The 25,683-nt window shown below is 47.6% G+C and overlaps 2 protein-coding genes across 20 annotated transcripts in view; one reads left to right on the top strand and one right to left on the bottom strand.

The window, feature by feature from the left end:
* The window catches only part of ARSG (arylsulfatase G), a 94,345-nt gene that overhangs the window by 66,147 nt on the left and 2,515 nt on the right, over window positions 1-25,683 (bottom strand). The window contains exons 1-2 of one of the 18 annotated variants that reach the window (XM_042840984.2): window positions 8,152-8,352; window positions 7,035-7,371 (exon numbers count right to left, since the gene is read on the bottom strand). The exons of 12 other annotated variants lie outside the window; for them this stretch is intronic. The gene's annotated coding sequence lies outside the window, so the exon portion shown is untranslated. Of the gene's footprint in view, window positions 1-7,034; window positions 7,372-7,582; window positions 8,353-9,209; window positions 9,397-25,683 lie in introns of those variants that run through there. 5 more of the 18 variants (XM_065563690.1, XM_065563693.1, XM_065563688.1 and 2 more) reach the window with 5 other exon arrangements.
* SLC16A6 (solute carrier family 16 member 6) lies at window positions 10,663-24,929 on the top strand. 2 transcript variants are annotated; one of them, XM_005282957.4, is made up of 6 exons: window positions 10,709-10,982; window positions 15,875-16,116; window positions 16,895-17,038; window positions 18,873-19,001; window positions 20,750-21,571; window positions 22,253-24,929. In XM_005282957.4, exons 2-6 carry the CDS (start codon window positions 15,882-15,884, stop codon window positions 22,489-22,491), a joined length of 1,569 nt encoding a protein of 522 aa, XP_005283014.2. In that variant the 5' UTR covers window positions 10,709-10,982; window positions 15,875-15,881; the 3' UTR covers window positions 22,492-24,929. The 2 variants fall into 2 exon arrangements, with proteins under 2 accessions (XP_042696925.2, XP_005283014.2); XM_042840991.2 differs by lacking the exon at window positions 18,873-19,001 and having other exon boundaries at window positions 10,663-10,982.

Below are 25,683 nucleotides of genomic sequence, written 5' to 3'. Positions count from 1 at the left end.
TTGAGATCCCAATGCCCGGATGATGCAAAACAGTGTCGCGGGCGGTTCTGGGTACATGTCGTCAGGCCCCTCCCCCCTCGTCACAGCAACGCAGACAATAGATTCGCGCCTTTTTACCTGGGTTACCTGTGCAGACAACATATCACGGCAAGCATGGAGCCCGCTCAGCTCAGCTGAGCTCACCGTCACCATATGTCCTCTGGGTGCTGGCAGACGTGGGACTGCATTGCTACACAGCAGCAGCTGCTAACTGCCTTTTGGCGGTAGACGGTGTAGCATGAGTGATAGCCATGGGGCTGGCAGCCGTAGGGCTGCATTGCACCAGCCCCTTGCCAGGCGATGGTATATTATGACTGGTATCCGTCGTCATCGTATTGGTGTGGCTGTCAATCATGGCCACCTGGGCAGACATGCTACTGTTTCGATGATGATGGCTACCAGTCGTAATATACTATTTTCTGCCAATTGCCCAGTATTGTCTGCTAAGCACCCAGAAGAGGCCGAGGGCGATGCTGGGTGCTGGCGGACGTGGGGCTGGCAGACGTGGGGCTGCATTGCTACACAGCAGCAGCCCCTTGCCTTTTGGCAGATGATGGTATTTTATGATTGGTATCCGTCATCGTCGTACTGGTATGGCTGTCACTCATGCTGCACCGTCGGCTGCCACCTTAAGATGTAAAAAATAGATTTGTTCTGTATTCATATGCTTCCCCTTCCTCCGTGAAATCAATGGCCTGCTAAGCCCAGGGTTTTCATTTTAATCTTTGGGGGGACCATTCTGTGTGACAGTTGTTTGTGTTTCTCCCTGTTCCTGTACCTGTACGCCATGTCGTCACTCGGCCCTCCCTCCCTCCCGCCCTCCCTCCTTCTCCTGGTCCATCAGATACTACTTTCGCGCCTTTTTTCTGACCAGGCGCCATAGCTAGCACTGGGATCATGGAGCCCGCTCAGATCACCGCGGCAATTATGAGCACTATGAACACCACGCGCATTGTCCTGGAGTATATGCAGAGCCAGGACATGCCAAGGCGAAACCCGGACCAGGCGAGGAGGCGATTGCAGCGCGGCGACGAGAGTGATGAGGAAATTGACATGGACATAGACCTCTCACAAGGCACAGGCACCAGCAATGTGGAAATCATGGTGTCACTGGGGCAGGTTGATGCCGTGGAACGCCGATTCTGGGCCCGGGAAACAAGCACAGACTGGTGGGACCGCATCGTGCTGCAGGTATGGGACGATTCCCAGTGGCTGCGAAACTTTCGCATGCGTAAGGGCACTTTCATGGAACTTTGTGACTTGCTGTCCCCTGCCCTGAAACGCCAGGATACCAAGATGAGAGCAGCCCTCACAGTTGAGAAGCGAGTGGCGATAGCCCTGTGGAAGCTTGCAACGCCAGACAGCTACCGGTCAGTCGGGAATCAATTTGGAGTGGGCAAATCTACAGTGGGGGCTGCTGTGATCCAATTTGCCAGGGCAATGAAAGACCTGGTGATAGCAAGGGTAGTGACTCTGGGCAACGTGCAGTCAATAGTGGATGGTTTTGCTGAAATGGGATTCCCAAACTGTGGCGGGGCCATAGACGGAACCCATATCCCTATCTTGTCACCGGAGCACCAAGCCACCGACTACATAAACCGCAAGGGGTACTTTTCAATGCTGCTGCAAGCCCTGGTGGATCACAAGGGACGTTTCACCAACATCAACGTGGGATGGCCGGGAAAGGTACATGATGCTCGCGTCTTCAGGAACTCTGCTCTGTTTCGAAAGCTGGAGGAAGGGACTTTCTTCCCGGACCAGAAAGTGACCATTGGGGATGTTGAAATGCCTATCGTGATCCTTGGGGACCCAGCCTACCCCTTAATGCCATGGCTCATGAAGCCGTACACAGGCAGCCTGGACAGGAGTCAGGACCTGTTCAACTACAGGCTGAGCAAGTGCCGAATGGTGGTGGAATGTGCATTTGGACGTTTAAAAGCGCGCTGGCGCAGCTTACTGACTCGCTCAGACCTCAGCGAAAAGAATATCCCCATTGTTATTGCTACTTGCTGTGCGCTCCACAATATCTGTGAGAGTAAGGGGGAGACCTTTATGGCGGGGTGGGAGGTTGAGGCAACTCGCCTGGCCGCTGATTACGCGCAGCCAGACACCAGGGCGGTTAGAGGAGCACAGCAGGGCGCGGTGCGCATCAGAGAAGCTTTGAAAACGAGTTTTGTGACTGGCCAGGCTACTGTGTGAAACTTCTGTTTGTTTCTCCTTGATGAACCCTCCAAACCCCCCCCACCGACCCGGTTCACTCTACTTCCCTGTAAACCAACCACCCCACCCCACCCTCCCCTCCCGCTTGCAGAGGCAATAAAGTCATTTTTTTTTAACATTCATGCATTCTTTATTAGTTCCTTACAGAGGTAGGGGGATAATTGCCAAGGTAGCCTGGGATGGGTGGGGGAGGAGGGATGGAAAAGGACACACTGCATTTTAAAACTTTAACTCTTATTGAAGGCCAGCCTTCTGATGCTTGGGCGATCATCTGGGGTGGAGTGACTGGGTGGACGGAGGCCCCCCCACCGTGTTCTTGGGCGTCTGGGTGAGGAGGCTATGGAACTTGGGGAGGAGGGCTGTTGGTTACACAGGGGCTGTAGCGGCGGTCTCTGCTCCTGCTGCCTTTCCTGCAACTCAACCATACGCTCGAGCATATCAGTTTGATGCTCCAGCAGACGGAGCATTGCCTCTTGCCGTCTGTCTGCAAGCTGACGCCACCTATCGTCTTCAGCCCGCCACTTGCTCTGTTCTTCCCGCGATTCAGCCCGCCACCTCTCCTCTCGTTCATATTGGGCTTTTCTCATCTCCGTCATTGACTGCCTCCACGCATTCTGCTGTGCTCTATCAGCCTGGGCGGACATCTGCAGCTCCGTGAACATCTCGTCCCTCGTCCTACGTTTTCTCTTTCTAATGTTCACGAGCCTCTGCGAAGGAGAAACATTTGCAGCTGGCGGAGGAGAAGGGAGAGGTGGTTAAAAAAGACACATTTTAGAGAACAATGGGTACACTCTTTCATTACAAGGTCGCATATTTCGGCTTGCAGGCAGCCATCGTAGGCCACAGTGTTTTGGCTTTTTTAACCTTCTTAACATGCGGGAAAGGTTGCAAACAGCAGCGCATTTCCCATATCAAGGATGAATTGGGTTGTCCATTTAAAATGGGGTTTCAATGTAAAAGGAGTGGCTGCGGTTTCCCGGTTAACATGCGGCACAAACACAAGTAAACCCCCCCGCCCCACACACACACACGATTCTCTGGGATGATCACTTCACCCCTCCCCCCACCGCGTGGTTAACAGCGGGGAACATTTCTGGTCAGAAGAGCAGGAACGGGCGCCTCTGAATGTCCCCTTAATAAAATCACCCCATTTCAACCAGGAGAGCTTTCTGGAGATGTCCCTGGAGGATTTCCGCTCCATCCCCATACACGTTAACAGACTTTTCCAGTAGATGTACTGGCCGCGATTGCCAGGGCAAAGTAATCATTAAACACGCTTGCTTTTTTTTTGTAATGTTTACAAATAGTTACAAAGTTACACTCACCAGAGGTCTCCTGTGTGCCCTGAGGGTCTTGGGTGAGTTCGGGGGTTACTGGTTCCAGGTCCAGGGTCACAAACATATCCTGGCTGTTGGGGAAACCGGTTTCTCCGCTTCCTTGCTGCTGTGAGCTACCTACAGTACCTCCATCGTCATCATCCTCCTCGTTCCCCGAACCGTCTTCCCTGTGTGTTTCTCCAGTGAGAGAGTCATAGCACACGGTTGGGGTAGTGGTGGCTGCACCCCCTAGGATCGCATGCAGCTCCGCGTAGTAGCGGCAAGTTTGCGGCTCTGCCCCGGACCTTCCGTTTGCTTCTCTGGCTTTGTGGTAAGCTTGCCGTAGCTCCTTAATTTTCACGCGGCACTGCTGTGTGTCCCTGTTATGGCCTCGGTCCTTCATGGCCTTGGAGATCTTTTCTAATACTTTTCCATTTCTTTTACTGCTACGGAGTTCAGCTATCACTGCTTCATCTCCCCATATGGCGAGCAGATCTCGTACCTCCCGTTCGGTCCATGCTGGAGCTCTTTTGCGATCCTGGGAGGACTCCATCACGGTTACCTGTGCTGATGAGCTCTGCGGGGTCACCTGTGCTCTCCACGCTGGGCAAACAGGAAATGAAATTCAAACCTTCGCGGGTCTTTTCCTGTCTACCTGGTCAGTGCATCTGAGTTGAGAGTGCTGTCCAGAGCGGTCACAATGAAGCACTGTGGGATAGCTCCCGGAGGCCAATAACGTCGAATTCCGTCCACACTACCCCAATTCCGACCCGCAAAGACCGGTTTTATCGCTAATCCCCTCGTCAGAGGTGGTGTAAAGAAACCGGTTTAAAGGACCCTTTAAGTCGAAAGAAAGGGCTTCGTTGTGTGGACGTGTCCAGGCTTAATTCGGTTTAACGCCGCTAAAGTCGACCTAAACCCGTAGTGTAGACCAGGCCTAAGATTATTTCTCAATAACATATACCTCTGTGTATGTGTGTGTGTGTGTGCGTGAGAGAGATCATTTACTACCCCCGATCTGGGTGACAGGGACTCCGGAGGGCTTTACCCACTGAGAAATTATACATGCCATATGAGATGAAATGAGCAGAATGACTTAAGAACTGAACAAAGATCTTGATTTATTTCCTAATTTTTGAAAGTTTATAAACCAGATTCCTTAAAGTTCTTCTGAGTCCCATTTGAACTAGGCAGAGTTATTTGTGTGTTATAGTTTTATATTACCATGGCAATGTGGCAAGTTTCCACAGTCCATAAGTACAGCAGAGCAAACAAGATATGGTTTTATACCCCATTGTGGTCTGAATGAAGTATTCCTACCCCACGTCCTGTGTAGCTGCAAGCCCCATTTCAGAGCCTGGCAGCTGCGACCCAACGCCATTCAAGATCGCCTGGCCAGACCCATCCCGCCACCCCTGGGGAAGGTTGCCATAAACTCCACCATCCCCAGAACCGACAGCCAATTGCAACCGGTCATCGTCATCACCAATGAGGACTGGAAGAAGATCATCATGGTAGATGTCACAGTGCCCTTCAAGAACAGGACCCCGGCCTTCCATGATGCCCAAACTCGAAAGATGGAGAAATACGTCCCTCTGGCCGAAACCTTGAGAGCTAAGAGTTACCAGGTTCAGACACACGGACTGACTGTCGGAGCCTTGGGCGCATGGGACCCCAGTAACGAGTGAGAGCTGAGAGAATGCGGAATCGGTCAACGCTACGCTCAGCTGATGCGGCAACTCATGGTGTCGGACATCATCAGGTGGTCGAGGGACATCTACATAGAACACATCACTGGACATCGGCAATACCAGGAGGGATGAGCTGGCATTCTGATGAGAAGCGCAATCAGGAAAGTCACTGAAATACTTTCCTCATGGATTGTATTTTCTAAAGGGACAACCTACCTAATTCTCATTTACTGAGGGACAATCTCCACTCATTGATATATTTTGCTTTCCACAACCAAATCTCTGTGCACTTTTCAGAATGATACCCGAGTATTCAGATTCTAATACCTAAACTGTACTGTTAAATCTCTTCACCTAAATTTGGGTTATTGCTGATTATGTACTCTATGTATCATATGACTTTTAAAAACAAACTTTGTATTTGTGGATAATCTAAGCACTAGACCCAGATGTACAGACAACCTATGTATTATATGATTTTTTTAACATTAGCTTTAATAAAAAAATTAAATCTGTTACAAGTGGGCAAAAGTCAGTGAATTTAAACACAAACCGCAAGGATTAATGGTGCAAGGCTCAAGAATCCAGAACAAGGGCCCTGCTTTAAGTTCACAAACAATGCATGTGTGTAGAGGGATGTTGAAATTAAAAAAAAGAGAAGAACCAGAATCTGATTTTATCAAGTACACAGTAGGTGCACTTAGAGAACAAAGCACCGAATACCTCCATGGGTTCACAAAGGTACATAATGTGACTCTTTTAATTGGGGCTACCAATAATTTTTCAAGCCCCAAAGGTTCTTTTTCCAGAAGCTAAATAACAGCCTGAAACACAAACTTCTTTGGAGACAGACTCCAAAGAATGGACCTTTTTGAGTCAGGAAAGCTCATCACATCATCAACCAAGTTAACTTAGAAAGCAAAATCTGAATGCTGGCACAAGATGCCAGACCGGGCAGCTGCTAGGATTCAAGCATTCTGTTTAGCCACCGAACAAGTAGAACCAACATAAGTAGAATCAGTGCATGTCATATGGCTCAGCAACATACCTGCCAATGATCCTGGTTTGGAGGAAAGTCTCACATTTTAGTCCCAAGGTTACCCTCATTCCACAAAAATGTGGTTTCCCCTCACTTCATTCTGAAAATTATGGAATAAAGAACCGTGGAGCTGAGGTTACAGAGTTATTTGTAATAACTCTACAGCAGCATTTCCCAACCTGTGTGTTGCGACTCCTAGAAAGGGTTGCAAAAGGGTGCCAGGGGGTGGCGAGATGTTAAAAAAAGAGGAAAAAAAAGAAAATGTAAGAAAGCCAGAATATGTCCCCATTGAAGAGGCTTCTGTCTTGCAGGGCTGGCTGGGCTCAACTCCCTGTTCCAGGTGTTACGGCCTTGCTCATGGTGCACGGACTCCCAACGCCACTCACTCAAATTAGAGGGGCCAGGCCAAAGCTGCGTGGTGCTGTGACACAAACCCACACAGCAGGGACCAGGTTGCAATGCCCAGAATGGGGACCCACGCACAGCCAGCCCCTGCGGGACAGGAGCTACCATTCCCAGGTGAGCACAAGGTGGGCTCGCTCTGCAAACCCCCCGCTCCGCCAGGGGCAGAACCTGTTTTTCAAGCCTTTAATTCTCAAACCCCACCATCACCTCTCAGACCCCTCGAGGTCACGTTATCTGACGTGAGCCCAAAGGAGGTCACAGCATGAAAAAGTTTGGGAGCTACAGCTCCACAGAAGGAACCATGAGGCATTTTATGTTTCTTACATTGATAATTTTGTTGCATTCTTCATTTGGGTCTTTGTCACACGCTGTATCCACGTTTGGGCCGTAGCAGGGTGAGGGTTATATCCAGCAATGTGTCTCAGTCTCAATGGTCCATTCAACCTTTTGACTCTGCTTTGAGGGTATCATCTAAGTTCATGACCAGTGCATGTGTCAGATGGTTCTTTGGGCAACTGGACTGAGACCAACAAACATGTTTCCGTTGTGTCCACATCCTGTTTAAAGTTCAAAGCAGCTAAGCTCTTTGGGACAGTTTGTTCTGTGTTTGTACAGCACCTCGCACAACAGGGTCTTGCTCCATGACTAGGGCTCCAAAGAGCTACAATAACACAAACAAACAAACAAACAAACAATACTATCTGTAAGATGGGCTGTCCTACCTATTTTATGACCAGATCACTTTTTTTTTACATGAAAACCAAGGGAAAGCTTTAAAACAATTGACAATTAACTATTTTTTCTAGTGATTAAAAGCAAAATCCGCACTCAGGCTTTTAGTTTGTTTGTTAAGGCTGCAAAAAGAGACCTACCATTATTGTGGCACTAAAAAGGAAAGGAAATAGTCCAGGGATGGCCAACCTGTGGCTCCGGAACTGCACGCGGCTCTTCATAGGTTAATATGCAGCTCCTTGCATAGGCACTGACTCCAGGGCTGGAGCGATAGATGCTAACTTTCCAATGTGAAGGTGAGTGCTCAGTGCTCAACCCCCTGCTCTGCCCCAGGCCCTGCCCCCACTCCACCCCTTCTCCTGAGCCTGCCATGCCCTCGCTCTCCCCCCCTCCCCACCAGAGCCTCCTGAGTACCACGTAACAGCTGATCAGGGTGGGTGAGAGGCATGGGGAGAGAGCAGGAGGCACTGATTGGTGGGGCTGCTGGCGGGCAGGAGGCGCTGCAGGTTGGAATGGGGGGAGCTGCTGGGGGGCTGCTGACGCATTACTGTGGCTCTTTGGCAATGTACATTGGTAAATTCTGGCTCCTTCTCAGGCTCCGGTTGGCCACCCAAAATAGTGGTTAAAAATAATTAATGAGTGACTGTATAGTCCTGGGAAGATGCAGCACTTGCAGGTGCTAAGCGTTATTATTAAAAGAGCAGCTTACCACATTCCCTCCTCCAGTTCTGCTGCCTTATGGCAGGCCGGGGCTGCTGTTTTGCACTGTCACACGCACGATCCATAGGGTCCCGTCGTGCATGTCTTTCTAAACTGCACATGCCAAGTGTATTTGGGAATTAAAGAAAATGTTGGCTGCAGCTGTCTCAAAGCAAGCAGTGCTTTAGTGGGATGCCAGCAGTACCTAAGGCTGCAAACAGTGTGTGTGTGTGTGTGTGGAGGGGGGGACCCATTGCTTCCTTTGCTTTACACACTTATCCCTTCTGTCTCCTTTCCACACAGAGAAGAAGGGCCCTTCTCTAAACAAACAGGATGCAACACTGACCCTCCAAAACGGTGCAGGACTTGAGCGGCTGAATGGGAGGCTGCAGGACGACCTGAGCGCCCCACAAAGCCAAGAATCGCTCCCATTCGTCAATCCGTTTTGGCTACACGCTAAATAAAACGCGACTCTGCCTACAGACCGAGTCCCTTAAGCGCAGCACGGGTGACAAGTTAACCCTTTCTCTTCCGGTTCCTCCACACTTAAAAGCGCGTCAGCATTAGCAAAATCACCCACTCTCCACGTCCACGCAGTAAGATTTACACCCCCACCTCCCCCCCACCCCGCCGCAGAAGGCGAATGATTGTAGTTTCGGCCCGGGCAGGCGAATAAAATATCTTTTTTTTTTCCAGCCCGGAATTGGGAGTCAGGGAGCAAAGCGGGGAAATTTGCATAACAATCGGGCACGGCCGGGTTTGTTGCCGAACAATGAGAAGCAGCAGGAGCGTGGTTCATCCCCAGCCTTCCTGCCCACACAATTCAGAAAAACACCACCCAACTCCAACGGAGCCGGCTCCGGCAGGTTCAGGGGTGCCGCTTGCACACTGCTGACTCCGGGGGCGCCCCAGGCGCTTGGCTCTTCCCTCGGGGGGATGCTTCTGCCAGGCAACGCCGGCGCCTGCAGCCATCGTCATGGCCCATTGCAGCAGGCAGCGCTCCGCTTCCGGCGGGGAGTCAGTCTCACACCCAGCCGCCGCCACACACACACACACACACGCACACACCCAAACTGGCAGAAACCTGTTCTGCCCGGACCAGCTCCAGTCAGTGGCAGCTGCACGAGCTTGAACCTGGGACGCGCTCGCGCCACCGAGCCGGAGGATGCTGCTGCTGCTGCGGTCGGGCTCGCGCCCGCCGGGGACCCGAGCGCGAGGAGGCGCTTCCAGGGTTTCCTCTCCCCGGGGAGCGCGGGGCCGCCGCGCTGCCGGGAGGAGACACCTAGCACGGGTGGCGCGAGCAGCCCCCTCCTCCCCTGCCGCGACCCCTTTGCAACAGAGACACCCCCCCTCCCCTTGCCCTTTGCAAGCGTGAAATAAACCGCTGGGGGCTGCGGCACTTTGTTTTGTCCCAGTTACAGCCCCCCCCCCCCCCACCAAGCCACAGCCCCCCCTGAACGCAGTAACTCCTCGGCCCCAACTTCTTTCCCCGCTTTCTCTGCAGCGGGCGCCTTTGCTCGGCGGGGCGGGGGTGCCTGGTGCTGAAATCACATCGCATGGTACAGCGCAGACGGGTCCCAGCCGGGCATCAACCGGCGGTAGCGCTAGGAGCGTGGCTGGGGGCCAGCCGGGAATCCTGTCGGGTTTCTTTCTGGGGTCTACGGGGAATGTGTGGCCACGTCTCCCCGGAGCGGCCTCTGGACTCCAGCTTGTAGGATGCTGAAGGTTGAGTCCAGCAGGTGCTTGCATCCCAGTCGCGGGCCGGTGAAATGCACGGCCGCCCCCCCCTCCCCTAAGCAAGCCAGCGGGGCCCAGTCCCAATAATAATGGCCTCATCGGTGCTATGGGAAGGAGCAGGAAACGCAGCCTTTCTCGCAGCCCCTCTTCTGGCGAGGTTGGTTTTGAAGGCTCTGCCGTTCGCTTGGGTGGCCTGGCCGAGCCCCGGCGGGAGAGCATCCCCTGGCTTGGGCCCAGGGCGGGGGGCCAGGGGCCATCACCTCTGCCAGGTCCGGGCTAGTCCTTAAAGGGGAGGGGGGGGAATGCAAAGGACCCAGGGTCTCTGGGAGCGGGGATTGTGGGGAGCGGTACCCCCGGGGGTACTTGGGGGGGAAGAGGGACACCCCGGGGCGTGCACCGCAGAGGCAGGACACCTGTTGGTGGGGGGGGGGGTGCAGAGTCAAGGTTTCAGGGGAGGGTCACCCCCTTGGGTGTGGGGTATTTGGGGTGACAGCGGCAGCCCCAGGACGAGGATGCACTCTCTCTCCCCCCCCCCCCCCCGCAGCTCGCACACTGGCTCTGGGCGGCAGCCTCGCCTCCCCGCCCCGCCTCCCCAGCGCGCACCCCCGCGCCCCCCTCCCTGCAGCGCACGCCGGGCTGGAGCGGCTGCTGCGAGCCGGGCCCGGCGCGCACATGGCGCTGCCGCGCGCGCCGGGTCCGCCGGCAGAGACCGGCTCGAGCCGGTCTATATAAAGCTGGGAAGTGAGCGGAGGGGGGACAGCAGCCGCCGCCCGGGCAGGAGAAGGGGACGGGCAGCCGCCGGAGCAAGGCGCTGGGGGGGCAGCCCGGCCGGGGGGGGGCAGCAGCCGGGCACAGACCCTTGCCCTGCTCCGAGTGGGGTTAGCGCCTCTCTCCCCCTCCCCTTCTCCAGCCACAGCCCCTCCCCTGCACAGGGGTCCCTGCCCGGCTGCCCTCCCCAGCCCCTTCCCCGCCTTGGGGGGCTCCTGCTCCAGCCAGCCCCCTGCTCCCTCACCATGCTGCCGATCCGCTGCTGAGCTCGCCTGCACCCCGCTGTGGCGTGGGGGGGTCCCGCCTCCCCCCCCCCTCCCAGCAGCAGCAAACCCGGTAAGTGAGATTTATGCTTCAAAGTTTGTTGCCTTGTGGCCGTTCTTTATTCCTGTAACCAGGAGCATCCGTGAGCAGGGAACAGCTGGCGGCCCTCGCCAGCGCTGCCGCAGGCCCCGTGGTAACTGCTTAAACCTTCAGAAAGGGATGCCGAAAATCGGCCCCCGCACTACATTTCCCTACATCACTTTTAGGAACCAGGAGCGCGTTTTTTTTTTTTTTTTTTTTAATTTAATTTATTTATTTATTTTTGCACCCAGATGATTTTTGCCGCGGTCCTTCGTGATCTATAGATTTATTTTTTTTAAAGGAACTTGGTTGTATATTTCAAAACTGCTTTTCTTTTAGTTTCAGAGTAGCAGCCGGGTTAGTCTGTATCCGCAAAAGGAATAGGAGTCCTTGCGGCACCTTGGAGACTAACAAACTAGTAGCCCACGAAAGCTTATGCTCAAATAAATAAATGTGTTAGTCTCTAAGGTGCCACAAGTACTCCTGTTCTTTTTTCTTTTAGTGTCTCTCACTCATTTCTTCCATTATTTATGACATGTGTAGTGCCCCAGATTTGCACACCGGTCTGTATTCCTAGTGCCCCCACTGCTGAGGGATCAAGATTCTTTCAAACAAACTTTGGAGCGATATTTGGACGCTAATGATCTGCTTTCTGGTGAGGGCAAGTTCCAAATCAGCAAAATAGAGCCATAAAGCTAAGCACGCGCTCAACCCAATTCTTAGTCAGCAAAGCATTGAAGTGTGTTTTAATCTCACGGAGGTCAGTAGGACATCAGCATGGGCTTTAAATGTTGAATGGACGGGAACACATCATCCAATGCTTTGTTGAATCATGTCTACTTTGGAGAAGGTCCCCAGTGCCTTTGGAGAGCAGATGAAGCAGCATGGAGATCCGGAGCTGGGAGGGTTCTGCATGCTTTGGGAGGACACAATATTGGTAAAACCTGCCAGGTGGATCCAAGTGTTCTACTGAAGGGGGAAGAGCGGAACGCCAGCATTCTATTCCACCGTGTGGCTAGACAGCAGAAGTTTGCCCTAAGTTATTAAGGTTCATTTTCAGTTCCTGTTCCCAATCCCCCTTTTATAGAAGGTTTAGGATGCTGCTGTTCTTTGATATAGTGCCCTCTGAGAACAAGTAACTTCAACCAGTTTTCTCTGCTGGATTTAAATAATGAGAACAGCAGTATGATCGGAAAAATATATACAGTAACTTTGTACAATACCTTTACAAAAAACAATAACATATCAATGTTCATTCAACACAGCATCAAGGTGAAAGACACTTTCCACAAGACTTGCTATAGCATCTCTGAAATACACAATCCCTATGAGAGTTTCCCTAATTGTGAATTACGCTGGGCACGGACTGTCTTCTGTTCAGAAAGCTAGAAATACATCATTTTTAATTGCCATTTCTAGGTAGCTGTAAGGAATTTGGTCTTTGTGTGTACAGTCACTATTGTGTACTTGTTAAGTTACAACATGAATGGATTTGACCCTTTGTGCTTAACCAAAGAAGGCAGGTCATTTTCTTTAAGTTGCCAAGTCTTTCAGCACAAACATGCCGTACTGCAGTCTCTTCAGCCAAGTAGGAAAAGTTACAATTTGTGTAGACAACATGCCTCCTAGCCCAGGTTTACTCTTCAGTTTCCAGGAGTCCGTGTTATCCCTATGGGACTCGTTTCAAGGGGCAAAACTGTAAATTCTTAAGCATCGTCAAAAAACGAGAACTTGTAAATTGGTTAGGGACCTGTGTCAAATGCCCTGCGGCAGCTTTTTCTATCCTTTCCGTAAGGAATCTTGAAGTACATTTTAATATACCTAAGTGCATGTCCTGAATGAGTATTGACATGATCGAATGGAACGGCTTTTAATGAATAAGCCCACAGTCTAGCAAAGAGTATGCCATACATACAGATTTCTGTTACACTTAAAGGGTGTGTCAGTATCTCTATTTGAAATTCATCCTTGAATTCTAAACTTAGGTCTTGAATGCTAATTTCAGCCTAACAGATTCATTTGGGAAAAGCCCAAGGAATCTTTCTGGATGTTTTGAAGCAACTCAGGTAGAAAATGGGGGAAGGAAAACATTATTGTGTAAAGATTTAGGGGCTGGGAATAGCAGAGCAGGGATAAAGCACCCAGCTGGGAATAGTTCAAGATCCAAGGTTAGTGCTGGTGTTTTGGGTCCTATTGTTCTGAGCACTATACAGTAAGAGGTACATAGTAAGAGAGAGCCTAATAAGAGAGAATTTACAATTTAATGCATTGTCTATACTTAAGGCCTAAATTGACATAGCTTCATGGCTCCTAACTCCGGCGGTAGATACAGCTAGGTCAGGGGTGGGCAAACTTTTTTGGCCAGAGGGCCACATCTGGGTATGGAAATTGTATGGCGGGCCGTGAATGCTCACAAAATTGGGGGCTGGGGTGCGGGAAGGGGTGAGGGCTCCAGCTGGGGCTGCAGGCTCTGGACTGGGACTGAGGGGTTTGAGGGCAGGAGGGGGATCAGGGATGGGGCAGGGGTTTGGGAGTGCAGGCTCCGGGCGCCACTTGCCTCAAGCAACTCCCAGAAGCAGCGGCATGTCCCCCATCCAGCTCCTACACGGAGGCGCGGCCAGGCAAGTTGCCCCATCCACAGATTCCACCCTTGCAGCTCCCATTGGTCACGGTTCCTGGCCAATGGGAGCTGCGGGGGCAGCGTGCAGAGCCCCCTGGTTGCCCCTATGCGTAGGAGCCAGAGAGGGGACATGCTGCTGCTTCCAGGAGCTGTGCAGAGTGGGACAAGCCCCGGACACCGCTCCCCGGCTGGAGCGCCAGAGCAGGGCAAGCCCCGGACACCGCTTCCCGACGGGAACTCGAGGGACAGATTAAAATGTCTGGAAGGCCGGAGGAGGCCCCCGGGCAGTAGTTTGCCCACCCCTGAGCTAGGTTAACAGAAGAATGCTTCCATCAACCTAGGTAGAGATCCTACCATGATGGAAAACCCGCTTCCGTCACTGTAGCATGCATCTACACTATGAGGTTACAGAGGCATAGCTACAGTGCTGTAGCCTCCATAGCAGAGACAAGCCCTAACTAGAAAAGACAGAGAAAGGGTGGCAAGGGAAATAGGCATAGAGAGAGAAGGTGACTTGCCCAAGGTCACACAGCAGGTGTGTGACAGGGCCATCCTCTAGTGTAGACCATGACATCTCTCATACCTCTCTGCCCAGCGTACTCAGAAGCACAGGTCTTAGCCCTCCTCAGCTAGTGGGATGATTGTTCTGACATAGGGCCTTGGTTTTTAGTGGGAACCCCAGAAAGAGAAGTGACCCTTTGCACTTGTGTATATTGAAGACTTACAAAATAAAATGGAGTCTTGACCTACTCTGGTTAGCTGGCAACAGGGACTCCATGACTCATATTGGTGCTGTCACACCCACTACAAGGCCAGTTTTCAGAAAACACTATTGGAGACTAAGATTAACCCTGGGTTGTGTGGGTTTTGGGGTCTTTTTCTGTCCATTTGTTTTTTGACATAGTATTTCAGTACTTTTAAAAGCTAATGGGCCACATTTATCCCTGGTGTAACTCCACTGATGTCAACAGAATTACACCAGGCTGATTTGGGCCTAACTTAATATCCTGTATGATATTAAAACACTCCAGAAAACCATGCAGTGTTGTTAACAATAGGACTTATTTGACATGTGTATGCCAGTCCTAGCCTGCAGATGGGATTAGTGGTGAGCGTGAAGTCACTGGATGCATGATTGGGTGTTTCACTGAGCACTAAACAGCAATCTCTGGCATGTCATCATGACTGAGCCTTGTGGTAAGGGGACACGTGGTTTTCCTTTATAGTGTGTTCAGTGCCCTCCTTTATTATTGCTGTAAATTCAGTCCATCATGCTGAAGCAATTTGGTCTGTTTTGCAGAACCTTTAACTCCCTCAGCATCAGACAAACTGATCCTAACAAATCCTTCTTACCAGGGAAAAAAGCTTCAGAAGTAGACCAATGTTTCCTAGCCCCAAGAACCAGTAGGGGCTGAACCCACCTCCAAATACATGGAGATGTACCGATCTCATAGAATTGGAAGGGACCCTGAAAGCTCATCAAGTCCAGCCACTTGCCTTCACTAGCAGGACCAAGTACTGATTTTACCCCAAATAGCCCCCCTTGAGGATTGAACTCACAACCCTAGGTTTAGCAGGCCAATGCTCAAACCACCAAGCTGGGAGAGGTGAAGGAAACAGAGGGTTTTTCCCCCTGTCTTTATGTCTTTGATACAAGCCACTCCACTCTCTTTCCTGGAATCTTAGCAGCCACTATGTGTGCTCAGGAAAGCATTTCATGGTTTTAAAAGCCACAGGAAAAAAATAGCCTCTAGCTGATTTACGTAACTAACCAGCTCTGCAAAAACCATGTGGAGCTGTGTTGAAACTTTGGGCTGAGACAGCAAAGAGGTCCTTGAGGAAGTGCAGGATGGAAGTCTCATCCTCCCTCTACTGCTTTCCTTTTTGTTCAACGTCAGCAAGTTAGAAAAACGTGATTGGTGGGGCATTGCTCTGAAGTCTGTGTCATTTCATGAGCCCTCCGGAGCTCGCCTATGGATTTTTTCCTGAATTGTATCCCATCTGCATTTAACTCAGATGACTGCTTTTAATCTCTAGTTTTGCTGATTGGGACAGCTTGTCCTGATGCTGAGTGAGTTTCTGGTTCTTGATTCAAAGGGCCCACTCCTATCTCATCCTAGAAAAGAGAAACGTCTACCTGAGTCCCCTGTGTTTAATCTCAGAAAGCGACTCTCCTCCCCAATATTTTTCTGTGATGTTGCAATTATTAGACTTTGTAAAAAATGAATTTAAAAAGATGTCTTATTTTTTCCCTCTATTCCAGATTAAGAATGACTGTCAAAGCTATAAAAATGTCGTGCACCACCCCAAATGTTTATACTAAAGTGCCTGATGGAGGATGGGGATGGACTGTTGCTTTTGCTTTCTTTGTTGTGGAAGCACTTACATACGGTATTATAAAATCATTTGGAGTCTTCTTTACTGATTTGATGGAAAGCTTTGATGAAACCAACAGCAGGATATCGTGGATAATTTCAATATGTGTGTTTGTACTAACTTTTACAGGTAAGTGCACAGTACATCTTCAGTTTGAACTGAAAATTATTCAGGGTCTGTGTTCATGTCATTGGTGCACCCATATAAATATTGGGACTTACACACATTCACATCACACTTGATATATATACTCCCCCCCTCCTCTGAGCTATCTATGGTTGACAACCTGCATATCCCACTATCACAAACCAGGAAGAGCAAGGAAACGAGCAGGTAAGTCATTCAACATCCCATCCCCCACTCTACTCATCAGTTCCCTTTCTTCCTCTCTGCTACGTCCACAACTCACTTCTGCATTCTCAATCTGAACCACCACAGACAGGGCCTGGGATGAACTGGGCTCTATACATGTCTCTGCTTTTGTGAGCTTGGACAAGTCATTTAACTTCTCGGCATCTCCGTTTCCATAAACCTGGGGGATGGATAATGATAAGCACCAAACTTTTGTAGTTTTGTAAAGTGACTTGCCATATACAGCTGGTAAGTGCTATAAAAGCACGAAAGGTGACATCGTGGCCCATTGAAGTGGGAGTTTTGACTTCAGCGGGGCCAAGATTTCAGCTACAGTATTTATTTCAGGCTGCAAGATCTCTCGCTGGGTATAAAATGCTTGGGGAAGGGCGCATAGAGTAGCAAGGGTGTGGGAGTAGACCGACATGGAGCAAAGAAGAGCGCCAGCGTGACTAGAGGGATAACAGGAGGAGAAAATGGGGAGAAGGGATCCGAGACGACAGGAGTTTTACAAATTACTGTCATGCTTTATGCACTTTTGTCCCCCCCAATGCAGCTCCCTTGTCTACAGTCCTGAGTAACCGTTTTGGTCACGGTCTTGTGGTGATGGTCGGAGGTATACTGATCAGTATTGGAATGGTCACAGCCTCCTTTGCACGCACAGTTGTCGAGATGTATATCACAATTGGCCTAATTTCTGGTGAGTTACTTCCACATCTCTCAGATACTCCGTCTACTGGTGAAGTTTCCCGCAAACACAACTTAGGATTCCGTTATTCTAAACTGGATTAATTTTTTTTTTTTTAATGACTCTTCGTCTTACTCCTTATGCTCCTCCCAATCCTGCTTCCTTGCTGTTCCTTTCATCATCTTTTGCCGGCTCTGTTTCTTGTTGGTTGTTTTTCAAGCTGCCACCTACACTTGGAACCATCTCCCATTTCTCATTCAACAAACCATCTCCTCTTCATATTTCTCCTTAAAACCCCTTTCTTTCACAAAGACTGCCTGTGTCAACCACTTCAAAACTGATTTCTTTTCAAACTCTCCCGCAAAACTCTTGCCCGGTTTTGTTTTGGGGTTTTTTGGGGGGGAGGGGGAAAGGGGATGTCAAGGGGGTGTATTGCATTTTAAGATCTCATAGGCATCAATGTCTATATTTTCCAAAGCCCGTGTGTACACTTGATATATAAAATAATTCAGTTTTTGTGTGTGTATAAAAGCCACTACTTAGCTTTGCAAAGAGCACATGAAATCTTCTGGAAGATTTCTGAGTATTGTTATCACACCAAAGTCACTTGCCTTGCTGTGAAGAGTCCTATTCCAGGCTCTTGTGAAATTATTTCCCTTTCCAGAGAGGAAGGAGGAGCTTGTGCTTAAGTCACTGAACTGAGACTCTGGAGAGCTGGGTTTGTTTTCCGGCCTCTGCCTCACACTTCCTCTGTGACCTAGGCCAGGTCACCTGGGGTTTGATCCTGAAAATTGTCAAATGATCCTGTAGATGTGCTGACGACAGTCAATTCCCTATGACTAGGACCCTACCAAATTCATGGTCAAAACTGGTCAATTTCATGGTCCTAGGATTTTAAAAATCATAAATTTCATGATTTCAGCTATTTAAATTGGAAATTCCACTGTGTTGTAATTGTAGGGGTCCTGACCCAAAAAGGAGTTGTGGGGCCGAGGGAGGGGTCACAAGGTTCTTGTAGAAGGAGGTTGTGGTACTACTATCATTACTTCTGTGCTGCTGCTGATGGCATTGCTACCTTCAGGTAGCTGGAGAGCGGCGGTTGCTGGCTGGGAGCCCAGCTCTGAAGGCAGAGCCGCCACCAGCATCAGCACAGAAGTAAGGATGGCCTGGTCTGGTATTGCCACCCTTACTTCTGTGCTGTTGCCTGCAGAGCTGGGCCCTTGGTCAGCAGCTGCCGCTCTCCGGCCGCCCAGCTCTGAAGGCAGCGTAGAAGTAAGGGTGGCAATACCGTCCCCACCCACCCCCGCAGGAGTCTCAGTTTTTGGTCAGGACTCTTTTGGGTCAGGACCCTCAGTTTTAGAAATGCGGGTCTCCCCCATGAAATCTGTATAGTATAGGGTAAAAGCACACACACGACCAGATTTCACGGTCCATGACACATTTTTCACAGCCATCGAGTTGGTAGGGGGGGCATACCTATGACTTCAGTGGAAGCTGAAGGTGCACAGCACCTTGCCAGAATTGAGCCTTTGACTCTATGTAGCTCAGTTCTCCATCTGTAAATTGGGGATAATGATACTTGCCAACATGGCCAGGGTGTTTTAAAGATAAAGCTATTGTCCATGAAGTGCTCTGACACCAGGGTGATGAGCACCACAGACAAACTAGTAACTAAATAAATGATCTTTGGAAATTCCTAGTTATTTGGGAGTAGGAAGCAGGATCTAGTGGGTTTTGGCTATGCTAGGTCATTCTGTTTTACCCTAGGTGAATTACTTAGTTGGCAGAATTGATCCCACAATTTCACCACCTCATTGTCATGACTATTTTTGGCATTTATTCACAGGCTTGGGATACTGTCTGTCTTTCCTCCCGACTGTCACCATTTTGTCACAGTATTTTGACAAACGGCGTTCACTGGTCACTGCAGTGGCATCCACAGGAGAATGTTTTGCTGTCTTCTCTTTTGCGCCAGGTATATAAGACCAAAATATTGTAAACACAAGTGTACGTAAGCAATACATTGTGTGATCCTCCTACCGACCAAATGAGAGCCTGATTCTTACATAAGCTGACGCCTTAATCACAACTATATTGATTTCCTTGACACTTGTAGTTTCTGGGCCAGTGCTGTCCTTACGAGGGTACAAGTCCTTTTGAAGACACTGCCTGAGTAAGGACTTCAAAATTAGTCCCCGTGGAATTTTTGGAGAAAACCGCTTAAATGCCTGTCTCCTGCATAGGATTAAGTTTAGATCCTAATTATTCTGGTCACAAGACAATAACATGTCTTATTAACTTTCACTGAAATTGGAGTTTGTGGGGATGTGCCAGGAACCCAGAGCTACAAGGAGACACAAGGTCTCTTGGACAACTGTCCCTAGCCTTCTGCTGCCTTCCTCTGCCTAAGAATGCAGAAGAAAACCTATCTCCTGCATGGTGTTAGGTCATAGGGGATCAATCTGCCCCTCTGTTATTATTGGCAAGAAAAAAAATCAATGTTGGGGGAGAGGCTTGGCTTTTTAGTCTCAGTCTCTGCTGGCCGAACAGGGTAAACTACACCGATACCCCATCTGGTAGGTTCTCTGTACAGCTCTGGCAAGCTAAAAATAAGGCAGGGTAGTTACCATGGCTACTTTATAGCATGGGCTGTAACTGGAGTCACCCTCAATCTCTATCTTCACTAATCTTTCAGAGTATGTGTCATGTGAAACCCAACCCCAAGGTCTTGGGAGAGTGAATTGTATGAGGCCTTCCTAGAATTCCATAAGAAGAAGAAGTTTTTTCCTAGTACCGTACTTTCTGGAAACCCACTTCCCATCATCTTTGCTTCCTGTCATTTAGCTATTCTGAAAAGTGCCAGTAGAAGAAACCTGCCATTTCTCTACTGATCAGATCATGCAGTCTGCTGGTGTGGTCTGCCTTCAGTTAATGCAAAATACTCATTTTCAGTTAAAGAAACCCTTGTAATGAAAGGCTTGTATGTAAGCACCAGCACACAGTTTGAATAGAGAAAAAACTTCCCCCTTACTAACTGGCTTCAGGATGGGGTCAGAAAGGAAAGGAAACTTTAAAACTGAGTTCACGCACACTCATTAAAAATAATACTTACTTGCTCCCTGCTGGTCAAAGTGCCTGCCAGCCAGGGCCGGCTCCAGGCACCAGCGCAGCAAGCAGGGGCGGCATGTCCGGCTCTTCGGCAGCAATTCAGCAGCGAGTCCCTCAGTCCCTCTCGGAGGGAAGGACCTGCCACTGAATTGCCGCCGAAGAATGAAGCGCCGATCGTGGCTTTTTTTTTTTTTTTTTTTTTTTTTTCCCCGCTTGGGGCGGCAAAAACCCTGGAGCTGGCCCTGCTGCCAGCCCACGCCAGTTAAGAAATGTCTGAAAAGACCGTTTACCAGAGAAGAGAGGGGAAAGCCCATAGTTACTACAGGTCAGACTCTAAATACTAGCCAATGTAGACTGAGCCTAAAACTGGGAATCTGGAATTCTGACTTGGAGCCAGTGAGTGATCTCGAGTAAGCTGTACTTTCAAAAGTGGCCATTAGTTTTTAGGTGCCTAATTTGAGACACTTAGGACCCTATTGACTTTAGATGGAGCAGAGTTTGACCCAATAACTTTGATTATTTTTTTTTAATGTGTATGTTTGTTTGCTTTGTTTTAAATTTTGGAGGCTTCCTGTTATTGTTTTATAATTTCTTCTCTGCTCCCCATTTCCCCAGCTATCACCTCTTTGAAGGAGCAGATTGGTTGGCGATACAGTCTCCTGATTGTTGGGGTGCTACAGTTAGGCATTGTTATCTGTGGATCACTGCTGCGACCTATTATTATCCAAGCACAGGAAGAAGTGAAAGTATTACCAACAGAAGCGCATACAGAGACTAAGTACATGCTTGAAAATGAGCAAACACGCACCTCAATAGATTCAATTGACTCAGGAGTAGAAGTATCTACCTCATCCAGCAGTGTGCCTGGAAACACCAAAGCAGAGCTGAAAAGTGAAGAACCAAAGGAAACCATACAGATGCTTGATGAAGCTAGCAGCTCCCCGAAAGAACCAAAAATCCAACTACTGGACTTCTCTGTGATGAAAGACCACGGCTTTATTTGTTACGCACTTTTTGGTCTATTTGCTACTCTGGGATTCTTTGCTCCGTCACTCTACATCATTCCTCTCAGCATCAGTCTTGGTATCGATAAGGATCGTTCTGCATACATATTGTCTGCAATGGCCATTGCTGAAGTCTTTGGAAGAATTAGTGCCGGTTGGGTTCTCAACAAGAAGCCTATCCGCAAGATTTACATTGAACTCATATGTGTCATTCTGCTCTCCATAGCTCTGTTTGCCTTCCCTCTTGCCTATGGATTTTGGGGATTGATGATATGTAGCATATTTTTTGGGTTCATGCTTGGAACTGTAGCGGGCACGCACATTCCAATGTTAGCCGAAGAGGACGTGGCTGGTATTGACAGGATGGCTTCTGCAGCTGGAGTATATGTTTTCATTCAGAGTTTAGCTGGGTTGGCTGGACCACCCCTTGCAGGTAACTTTAAACAATGTACCTTTTTGAATAGCTGCAATCAGCTACTATTATTATTGATGCCTCTTCCTAATAACCATGTTGCAATGGGTTAGGATCCTGTGCCTGGGTGGGAAGGCGAGAATACCTTATTCCTCTTTAGAACAACCTTTCTGACTGAATTAGGAAAAATAGTGGAAGTCTCCAAGCAATGTCCCATCCAACCCTCTTGAGCTGGAAAGAAAGTTGCTGCCATGCAGGACTGCAGTGTCTTGGAGATGAGACATCCTCTATAGAAGAGCCTCAAGGAAGGAAAATACAGCACTGCTACCCTGTTCCAGTTAGAATCCTAAAACTGGCATTCTTTCTAGGTTTTAATGAAATATACCCATGAAAATGACTCATCTATACAGTGCCTTCTAGCCAGACCCCCTGCAAAATAAGTCAGGCCTGTATTGGCAGATGTCCGTTAAATATGTATTAAGTTGACCCTTGATATTTTAAGGCTTAAAAAGGTACCTGTAATGGTTGGTTAGCTGATTACCAGTACCTCTATCTTCAAGTTGCAATATCCTACAAATACAGTGGCAACTATATCGAAAAGTTGGGAGGGGTGGTCGTTTTGAGGTAATGGGATGGGCAGGAAAATGATGAGTGTGAGATGTGATTTTGATTTTTAATGGATTTAAAATGCTTCCTCCATAGGTGTGCTAGTGGACGTGACACAGAACTACAGATCAGCATTCTACTCCTGTGCTGCTGGCATGGTACTGGGTGCTGTGTTCCTGTCCTTAGTAAGACCATGCAAGACCGTACTGTGTCAAGGTCAGAAGCAGGGCTTAGAGAATGCATTGGAAGCTTTACAAGACATACCAGATGACTTTATTGAAACGGATCTTGGAAAAATAGATGATTCAGTAAGAAGCTGTGACGGCATAGCATAAAAAATCCGGTCCTTATAAATCCAATACACTCTGTGTTAAATCTGGGGAAAACAAGTCAGCTCTGCTCCATGTTCTAAAACTATACTTCAAAGGGAATGCAACATTTTAATGTGAAAAAGTTGCCATCAACAACTATTCTTTTGGAAAGATTGCTTTTATTTTTTTAAACCAGCAATGGTAGGTTCCATATGAGAGATGGCCATGCATGGCTAGCTACATAAGAATACTCCTGTCTTGCATGAAGAGATGTGATTCACATTTCTGCTTTCCTAATACATGACACCTAAAAGTTCTACTGCTCTTAAGTGGAAAACAAAGTTGTATGAAAGAAAATCAGAAGTGACCCCTACAACTAAATCTATTAGGTCACAATCTTTGATTGCCTGGCAGGCTTCCCAAACTGTACATCTTATTCAAGCAACAGAATAAATAATGCAGAAGAAATTATTTAATAAATAAACATAATTTGAACTCTTGAGTTTTCCATCAGAAGAACATGGACTCTTGTTTCAGATCAGTGTAAGAAGACATGGGGGCAGTAGGGTAGGCTAATTAGTTAAAGTAGAATTATTGGTAAATTGGTTTTTAGTTAACTTGAATTTTGTAAATGCTGGGAAGTTGGAGGTTACCACTTATTTTTATGGCCAGTTATTACTGCAGATATTTCACTATAAAGTTATTTCTCTACAAACTAGCATCCTAAGAATCGTTTCCTGTTGCTAGCAAGATGTACTGTCTTTAATTTAAACCAGTATTTATTATTTTTTTAAGTTATTCTAGGATTGTTAAAGGCTATCAGATAAATACTTTGAATTGGAGAGAAAAAATATCTTGATTCAGCAGAAAACCTTTTTACCTCTTTGCATCAATCCTTTCAATGCTTATCTTGTAAACTCAGTTTTGTTTTGAAAAATCACAAGTTGTTGTGAATGCTGCCTGATTTTACTATGGTGGTCTTAGACAACTGTGCTCTTAAAATAATTCTGTGGTAGACTGAATGCGAGATACTATCCATCTTTTAATAGACTGTATCATAGCCTCAGCTGGTGTGAACTGACATAGCTCCACTGAATAACACTAGCTGGGAATCTGGTCCTGTAGGATTAGCTCCTAAACATACCTGCAACTTTCACTTACCACAGCTGCACATAAAGGAATCTTTGCAGCACTACTGAATTAACATGAATAAAGTCAGTACAGCTAATATTAAATAGTAAAGGCACTTGGCCATTACCAGTAACCATTTACATTATTAGAATACAATCAGTGTGTTCTTCAGCTTCTGTAGGCATCAAATAACTGGTCTTCTACAATGGAAAGAAAATCATCACACTGGGCCCTACCTTGTTGCCACTGAAGTCAGTGAGCTTTTTTGCCACTCACTTCAGTGACAGCAGAATTGGGTCCTTATTGTGTTTCCTGTTTTATTACCTGTAAAGAAGGGAATTCTGAAAGACAACAAACTGGCTGTTCACTCACTCTTATTTTGGTAGATTCCTTTATGCATTATTATGCCACTCGGCAACTCAGGGGGACAAGTAAAAAGTTCGTTTGGTTCTTAGTACGCATACATCTTGACAAGTTTCTGTATTTAAGTGGAAGTGGCACTGTATATTAACTGCTATGCTAACATGGCTGTGTATTTTATCAGCCATAGAAATGTGGGACAATCTGTATAAAACTCCTCTCTTTAGGAAGGTGTCTTTGTTTAAACTGTCTTAGATGTCCAAAAAGAAACACATTCCTGCAGCGAAGTGGCTATAGCAATCCATTGTTACTGCCCGAGAACTAGTGAGACTATGCTGCAGTTTTGTGTCCTTTTTTTTTAATATGCCTTCAGCACTTTATCATGTACAGCAGAATCTCGCTAAATTGCATGAATGACTGACTGGAAGATCCATTGTACATGACTAGATTTTGTGAGTTAGCGGGTAAGTGAACAAACACAATACCACCTCACAAAACTGTATTTATTTTTGTAAATGTTTATTTTTAATTTATGCTAATGTTTTCTGGCATGCTGGTAAATGTACTGTAGAATATAATTGTAAAATTAATGAAGTCTTAGTAATATGAGACCTCACTACAGCACTTTGCTATTATAAACTTGTTTAGAAGTGGGAGAGGCTGCCAGGTTGTGTGTGTGAGAAAACTACCTGTTCTGCAGATTAACGAGGTTCTACTGTCACTTTTTTACAAGGATTTCCAATACAGATTCAATAATAATGTCTCTAAATGGCTGCACAATAAGTTTCTGTTTGTCCATAGCATGAGCAGGCACGTGTATGTTCGCATGCATATGCGCACAAAAGACCCCCAAAAGCAGGCTTTAACGCGTTCAAAACAGGATTTGCTGGTTTGTTCTGTAATGTATTTAGTGAAGTCTGGAAGTGATATAAAATACTGAGTTTTACAATAAAGTTTTTTGAAAAACAAAACACTTTTTGCCCCTTTAATTTCCAGATCTCCAGTGCTGTGCTTCTAGTTGTCCTGTAGTAACCTCACAAAAAGTAACACACAGCCTTGTGAATAAAAGGCTTGATTATTATGATTCCCTCTTTAGAAAGGCTTTCAGGAGTGCATTGCTATCACATGCAGCTTGCTGAGATTGAAGGACCGTGTTTACCCAGTGGATTGAGCAACCGTGCATTCTTTTATATTGGTTGCATGTAAGAGGGTGGATTAACACGGACCTGAAATGAGAACTGGTGCTCTTGTAAAATTTGTACCACTGTACTCTGGGCTATAATCAGTGCATCATTCTGACAGATAACTGTGCTTTGATAACATATACACATTTGAGGAACATCATCATCCTATCGAAGCAATCATGTAATTATTATACTGTCTCAGTGAATAGAGAAGAATGTGTGTTATATTACAAAGCAACTGCCTGGTGCCTCAAAAGTAAAACTAAATTGTACAGGGCCATAACACTTCCTGAGGCATTAACTTTCTCCTCTGCAAAACCCTGGTTCTTATATTAATTTAATCCAATTCTCCCCATTCCCTATTTAATTACTAGCTCATAGCATGAAAGTGGGCAGTAAGTACTATTACTATTCATTGGAGGAGAAATCAGTGGCCCTTTCTTAGTGTGACTTGTATATAGTATAAATAAAACATCAGTCCTGGAACAAAGGGTGATCACAAACAGCATGCAGGCAAACCTCGCTTTCAAAAATCCCAGTT

This window comes from Chrysemys picta, chromosome 12, assembly GCF_011386835.1.
Source record: "Chrysemys picta bellii isolate R12L10 chromosome 12, ASM1138683v2, whole genome shotgun sequence".
Lineage (NCBI taxonomy): Eukaryota > Metazoa > Chordata > Testudines > Emydidae > Chrysemys > Chrysemys picta.
Note: the sequence above shows the minus strand (reverse complement) of the source record. Positions and strands in the feature narration are given on the sequence as shown.